Source organism: Cibotium barometz, chromosome 49 (assembly GCF_041138505.1).
Source record: "Cibotium barometz isolate CiBa-2024 chromosome 49, ASM4113850v1, whole genome shotgun sequence".
NCBI classification, from domain to species: domain Eukaryota; kingdom Viridiplantae; phylum Streptophyta; class Polypodiopsida; order Cyatheales; family Cibotiaceae; genus Cibotium; species Cibotium barometz.
This window is the reverse complement of record NC_141094.1, coordinates 25,945,454-25,952,626: the sequence shown is the minus strand read 5'-3', so window position 1 is coordinate 25,952,626 and position 7,173 is coordinate 25,945,454. Positions and strand designations below refer to the sequence as shown.

The 7,173-nt window shown below is 41.3% G+C and overlaps 1 protein-coding gene across 1 annotated transcript; it reads left to right on the top strand.

Moving 5' to 3' along the window:
- The first annotated feature begins 2,048 nt into the window (after positions 1-2,048).
- On the top strand, positions 2,049-3,409 carry LOC147610435 (photosystem II 22 kDa protein 1, chloroplastic-like). Its single transcript, XM_086786637.1, has 4 exons — positions 2,049-2,408; positions 2,498-2,623; positions 2,714-2,948; positions 3,072-3,409. The coding sequence occupies exons 1-4, from the start codon at positions 2,211-2,213 to the stop codon at positions 3,311-3,313; spliced, it is 801 nt and encodes a 266-aa protein (XP_086642763.1). The 5' UTR covers positions 2,049-2,210; the 3' UTR covers positions 3,314-3,409.
- Positions 3,410-7,173: the final 3,764 nt, after the last annotated feature.

Below are 7,173 nucleotides of genomic sequence, written 5' to 3'. Positions count from 1 at the left end.
GAGAAATTAAGGCTTTGTTATATGTTTGTGAATTGCACAAGCCTTTGTTAATGGATTCATATTCACATGGCAATCAAGAAATACATATTTTATTACTTATTAAGATGGAAGTAAACACAATGTGAGCAAGTTGATTTTTCCTATATGGGAACACCACCGCATCTTAAGCACATCTCAATTGTTGATGAGAAGATGGACTTGCACTGACAAATCCAACGTTGTTTGTACAACTCAGTCACACTTGACCATGACAAAGATGAAGGTTTGAGTGACAACTTTGTGATTGATAGAGCTCCCTATTTTGCTCTAGTTCTCAATGAATGGATCACCTTGTTGTATGGTGGCATTTATACAAACCTAAGCATGTGGAGCATTGATTTGTTGATCATTCATTGTTAGTGGAATAAACAAGACTTGTCAAAGTAACATGGCATTGATGCCAACAAGACTTGACCATGACAAAGATGAAGTTTTGAGTGACAACTTTGTGATTGATAGAGCTCCCTATTTTGCTCTAGTTCTTCTCAATGAATGGATCACCTTGTTGTATGGTGGTATTTATACAAACCTAAGCATGTGGAGCATTGATTTGTTGATCATTCATTGTTAGTGGAATAAACAAGACTTGTCAAAGTAACACGGCATTGATGCCAACATGCTAATGATATTGTTTGACATACACCAACCATGCTAGTCATGCTACAACTTTTAGGCCCATTCAAACCATCTCGATGCCCATTTGAGCCCTAGAATGTTGAGGCAAGGTGTCTAATAGTAAGGTAGTGTACTAAGCCCTTGTGTGGACCGTTACAAAGATAATGGCTCGATTCAAGGATGTAATCTCATGATGTTAGCTTGATAAATTTATCGCAAAACACTAAACCCTTGTAAATACATCATCGTCCAATAGAAACTAATACATCGCATATGATTGAATTTCATGCCCATAAAAGAATCAACAACCTACTTGGTCATGTTTGGACAAACAAAAATGGCACGACAACATCAATATGCGGTCACTCATGCACATACATGCTTATACAATAAGAATCCTATATCTCTACATATTTTTTTTCTTTAAAAAAAAATCATGGCCTTCGCACGAAGATGATGGGATCTATTGTGAATTAGAGGCAATCAACATGTTGCATGTGGAGGTGATACTGTTTTGAAGTTTGATCATGGTTTTCTTGGAGGCCTAAAGGGGCTAGTAAGGAGGTGGGTTTTAATTACTCCCTTCTCTCTCCCTTCTTGTTACAAAAAAGGAACATTGGTAGAGATGAGTAAGTGAAACCCATCCGAAAATGAGGATTTAAACCACAATAAATTTCAATGGTTCTTGGTGAATAAAAGTTTTACAAACTTTTAGGCTTGGGAATTGGATATTGGTTAGGCCTTTATCAAAGGTTTTTATCTAAGGTGTGGGAGTATATAGACTCCATAAATAGTTCATGTATTTGGGTGGATGTGAGAATGTGTGTGTGTGTGTGTGTGTGTTAGAGAGAGAGAGAGAGAGAGAGAGAGAGAGAGAGAGAGGTGTTAACGTCGGTAGAATGCAACATGAGGGTATATACGACCAACGGTGGGACTTGAACTCGGGTGGATCATGGCCTTTATAAGGGCCCAATCTGTCCCACTTGTGGGTGGAGAGAGAGAGAGAGAGAGAAGAGAGTGTGTTTAGTGTGAGAGTAAAACTTGAAGGTACCCAGGGGGTACTTGTGAGGCTCTAAGCCAACATGGAGGTGTGGCCAGTTTAAAGCCACAAATATTTTGAAGCATGCGTACATTCTCTCGAAGCGTCCTGGGTGGGCTCCACCAAACGAAGGGATTGATGACGTGGAGGTTTGGGAGGCAGTGGGGAGGATTTGGGCTCCACCAAACGAAGGGGATGATGACGTGGAGGCTTGGGAGGCAGTGGGAGAAGAAAGGAGAGTCCACCGTTGTTGATGAGGGGAGAACAGGGCACGAGGCCCTGCCACGTGCGCATCGCAAGGATGAAACCAGGGCCTCACGCTGGCCCTTATCACTCCCAAAAGAACTCTACAAAAGAGCACAAAAATCAGTCGAGTGCTTAAAGTGTTGGGTGCCCTGCGTCCCCCCCCTCTCTCTCTCTGTCTTATTGTGTTTCGCCGCACCTCAGCATTCTTTCGATACGTTGCTCGTCTTGTGTGTGTGTGTGTGTGTGTGTGTGTGTTTTGAAGTAATCATCAATGGCTCAATCTGCTCTTCTTTCCCGCTCCTCTGCTTTGTCTTCTTCTTTCACCGAATTCCAAGCAGGCGTTCTTATGCAGCCCGCCTCTGCACATACCCTCTCCTTTGCCCCTCTCCACCCTCTCGCTTCCCGCACTAGCAGATCTTCTCCCTCTGTCAAGACCTTAGCCCTGTTCGGCACCAAGACCCCCAAGAAGGTAACACTCATATCTCCCTTGCCTGTGTCTCGCACGCTTTCTCATGCTTGCACGAGCTTGCAATTGAATGTTGGTTGCGTGTGTTGCAGACAACTGCCCCCAAGTCTGTCGAGAAGGGCAAGACAGAAGACGGCCTTTTTGGAACCTCGGGGGGCATTGGTTTCACGAAACAGAACGAGCTCTTCGTTGGGCGGGTGGCCATGCTGGGCTTCGCGGTGAGCATTTGGTCTCTGCACTACCCTTATGTCCGGCGAGTGTGCAAGCGATGTCTCAATTAACCTCCATTCTCCCTGTGTTGTATGCAGGCCTCGATATTGGGGGAGGCCATAACCGGCAAGGGCACCCTTGCCCAGTTCGACTTTGAAACCGGGCTGCCTCTGACTGAGACCGAGCCCCTCCTGCTCTTCTTCATTCTTTTCACATTGTTGGGGGCCATCGGAGCTTTAGGAGACAGAGGCAAGTTCGTGGACGAGGCGCCCGTTGGTCCTCTGATCCCACCTGGCAAGGGCGTGAAGTCAGCCCTCGGTCTGAAGGAGGGAGGTAAGGGTTAACTAATGTGGTTTAAGCTTGATCAAATCATCCTCTAATTGTGTTAATCCAATGTGAAGTATGCTCAATGATCATTAATGTGGACTCTTAATCACGAGTTTGTCTCGTGTGCAGGTCCAACCTTTGGGTTCACGAAGGCAAATGAGCTGTTTGTGGGGAGGATGGCTCAGCTTGGCATTGCATTCTCTATAATTGGGGAGATAATTACTGGCAAAGGAACCTTGGCCCAGCTAAACATAGAGACAGGTGTGCCCATCAACGAGATCGAGCCCCTCGTGATCTTTTGGGTGGCCTTTTTCTTGATCGCCGCCATCAACCCTGGTACCGGAAAGTTCGTCACAGATGAAGAAGAGTAGAGAGATCAATTTCCCTCTCACAACGTGAGACCTAGCTTGTTTGTAAACATTGTCTTTTTATTTACAAGGGCTTGAATACTTTGATATTAAATTGCATACCATGAGTCTCTTATCACGGATATTCACATATTGTAAACTATACGTAAGATTTCTTCTTTTGCCTCCCACCTCCACCCTTCCTTCCCTCCTTTTTTTTTTTTAACGTATAGATACTCGAGGGGTGTCCAATAACTGCTAAGAACTTTAATTTCAGATTAAAAAAATACTCCAGTTCTTCCCACGCCACCGCCGAAATACAAACTGCTTACGAGTACTGATTGAAGACGGATTGAAAGCAAATCCCATGGCCAGATACCTCGTAAAGGCGGTTTAAGTTCCTACCTTCCCCTAAATGAGCTTGATTACATGTAAATCGCCCGACTGTCCTAAGCCACCTGCAACTCCATTCCATTAAGTGTTGGCAAAGGTCTATGCTCTCAACAAGTGAAATATTGATTCGTTGTGGGTCGAGCAAAGTGAGCACCACCTTCATCTCCATTTTAAGTGTTGGCATAGGTCTGCTCTCAACAAGTGAAATATTGATTGGTCGAGCAAAGTGGGCACAAGTGCAAAACCAGATTCAATTTGGCAAGCCTGTCCTAAGTAGCTAAGTTCTGGTGAAGCACCCTGCATAGGAAAGTGTGCATGTCAAAGCATGGTTTGGTCTTCCAAACCTCAGTGGTCCAAACGCAACAACTATGTTGTCCAATCGCAACAACTACGTCACCGAGTCTTGAGTGTCCCAACATTGGAACAGTGGCGTTGCCCACTTGGTATGGCTATTCATTAGGTCCTCTCATCATAGTCATCACTTTCTATATGGCAATTGATTAAAGAAATTGAACTTGTCCTAAAGCACACAACACTTCAAAGAGGGAAAGAAAGATGTAGCATACGTTAAAACTCCTGATGTTGAAGAGTTCAACACATCATAACTTGATGAGATATCGAAGTGATCGACATAATAGATCCTCATGAGGATCCTAACTAGTTCTATTGTTAGGGGTTTTTGCAATTATCATTGTTTGTGAAGAAAATGGAAAAGTCATCATGGTCAGAAAAATGGAAAACAGAGGATATGTGTGTACCTATAAAAAAGGTCAATCTTTCTAGTACAACCCACAAACACTATTGTCCATTGCCGCGCACACAGCATGTTTTAGAACGAGTGGCTAGAGAAGAAGCCTAGAGCTTCTTGTATGTTTTTTTCGTAATACAATCAAGTGTCTATTGCCCCTAAAGACTAGCCCATGACTACATTTACAATTAAGAGTGGAACATTTGTCTATACAGATATGCCCTTTAGATCAACCATTATCTATAAGGTTATGCCATTTGGACCAACAAATCCACTTGCCACATCTCACAAAGATTGATGTGCGCACCAATTTAAGGACTACAAGTCTTCATAGATGACAGATGCTTACTCTCAAAATGGAAAGACCATATGTCTTACCTAAGAGTGGTGTTTTGTATCGAATATCCTTGAAACCCTAGAAATGCCAATTTTGGATAAAGCATGGGGTAATCTTGGGACATGGCGCACCCAAAAATATTTCCATGGATCACATTAAGGTTAAACTGATAGTTGAAATACCACCCCCATCAACGGAGTTTAAAGTTTTTTTAGTAACGTTTGATATTATTAAAGGTTTAGTTTATTCTATGCTAAAATCGCGGTCATGTATAACCTTTGATTAGATGGAACATATGACAAACGTAAGAATACATTGGCTAGTAGTGCACCCATCTTGAGACCACTCTTTCATGTATGCACTGATGCAATTGGATGTGTGTCGGCACCAACATGGGGAGTATGAATTGGTGAACCCGTCATTAGGATTGATTATGACCCTTTGAATGCATGTCTATTCTAGTTAGATTTGGTATCTTAATGGAGTGATGTTATATCCCAATAACTTGCTTATGGTTTTTCGTACGATCGCCCATTGAATAAAGATAAGATGTAATAGCTTATTAAGTTAGTTGCACCTTAAAGATAAGATGTGATGGTTTATTAAGTTAACTGTACCTTACCAATTGATAGAGGGAAATAACTATGTACTGATGAAGAGATATATTCTCAATAAGAAATTTTTTGCAAACGTCTTAGAAAAAGCGGACTTCTGAATACACATTAGAATAGTAGGACACTTTGTGGGTAAGGTAAATTGCTCACAAGGTTTTCCAAGAAAGATAATGGTGGCCACTAATATTGTCCAGTGACACCATAGAATTCAAAAAGAGATGTGAGAAACAAGATTGAATGTCCCACTACTAGTCATAGTCACACAAACATATGAGAAATGGGGAATCGACTTTGTAGGACCTATCACTCTAGCCACAAGGGAAACTCAAAATTGTTCTATCATTTTGTCTACTAACTATTTCACCAAATGGATAGAGGTTAGGGCCTTGAGGAGCTGACACTCATACCACATTGAAATTCTCATATGATGAGAGAAAGTCATTTCCATATTTGGTTGCCTATTTACAATTGTATAACACTTCATCAATGATAAAATTGAGTGTCTCTTGATGGGTTTTTTGGTGGTTCTCACTTAAAATCTTAACCTTATTACCCACAAGCTAATGGCTAGGCTGAAAGTACAAGCCATTAGCTTGTGCTTCTCACTTAAAATCTCAACCTTATTATCCACAAGCTAATGGCTAGGCTGAAAGCACTATAATAAGACGTCATGCGTAATTCTTACAAAAATTGTTGAGGCTAGTTGTAATGATTAGGAACATAAGCTTACTATTGCACTTTGGGCTTATTAATGAGCATCTTACAAAGGTGCAACTAGATACACCAACTGGTGGGGATACATGCCGTTTTGGAAGGAGTAGACACGGCATGACTAAAAGGTTGATTGACCTAGAGAAACTGGATAAAACTAGATTGGTAGCATCACATAGGTTAATGGCTGAGAAGTTTCGTAAGAAAAAATGGCTTGACCAAAATGTCAAAAAAGAAGGAACTTAGGGAAGGGTATCTAGCCCTTATATTTGATGTTAGTTCCAATAGAAATATTGGAGTATGGGACCATTCAGAGTCATAGAGAGATCACCCCACAAGGCTTGGTGAGAATTGAAACCCTTGATTGTGTCGAAATGGAATGATACATTAATGAGAGTAACTAAAAAATTAATATAGACCTCTGACCCAAGACATGCTTGCTTAGGTACATAAGAAAAGGCTAGGAAAATAGGGGGAAAAAAAGGAATTGACAAATAGGCCAAAGAGGAAGCTAAAGCTCGTGAGACTAAAGACAAATAATGGTTTCAAAACAAAAACTTATGTGTGAACATGACTCCACTCACTTCACCAGAACAATGGTTTTAAAACAAAAATTTACATGTGAACATGACTATCGTCACTTCACTAGAAGATGAGGACTTTGACATTGAAAATCTAGGCTAAAGGTTTAAATATCTACCTTTGGTAACTAAACTCTAGCATGGCATTAATTATTATAGGGGCATCACAACTTGCGTTCCTATGAAACATGGGAAACCTTGGGTAAAGAACTTGGTCCTACAAGCCCTAAGTGTGAAGTGTAAGATTATACATGGTGGAAGATAAAGGAAAACAGAGCTAAAACCAACCCAGAGGAGAAGAAATGTGATGCAAGAAGCCATAAGAACCTCACAAGACTCTGGGGGGAGGGGGGTTCACTAAAAAATATGTAAGATAGCACGTGAGTTATACAGAAGGGGTTTTTTTCTCTTGCAGAGTTATAGAAAGTTTACATACATAAGGGGATTTAAATTGAAATGGTGAAAATTTTGGTATAAAAGGGGCAATTTTATTGTAAAAA

What these genes read in the sequence shown, in the direction of transcription:
- LOC147610435 (XM_086786637.1), top strand. Translation starts at nt 2,211, where the DNA reads ATGGCTCAATCTGCTCTTCTTTCCCGCTCCTCTGCTTTGTCTTCTTCT. An exon ending in TGGCCATGCTGGGCTTCGCG is followed by an intron (nt 2,624 to 2,713) that starts GTGAGCATTTGG and finishes TGTTGTATGCAG; the next exon opens with GCCTCGATATTGGGGGAGGC. An exon ending in CCTCGGTCTGAAGGAGGGAG is followed by an intron (nt 2,949 to 3,071) that starts GTAAGGGTTAAC and finishes TCTCGTGTGCAG; the next exon opens with GTCCAACCTTTGGGTTCACG.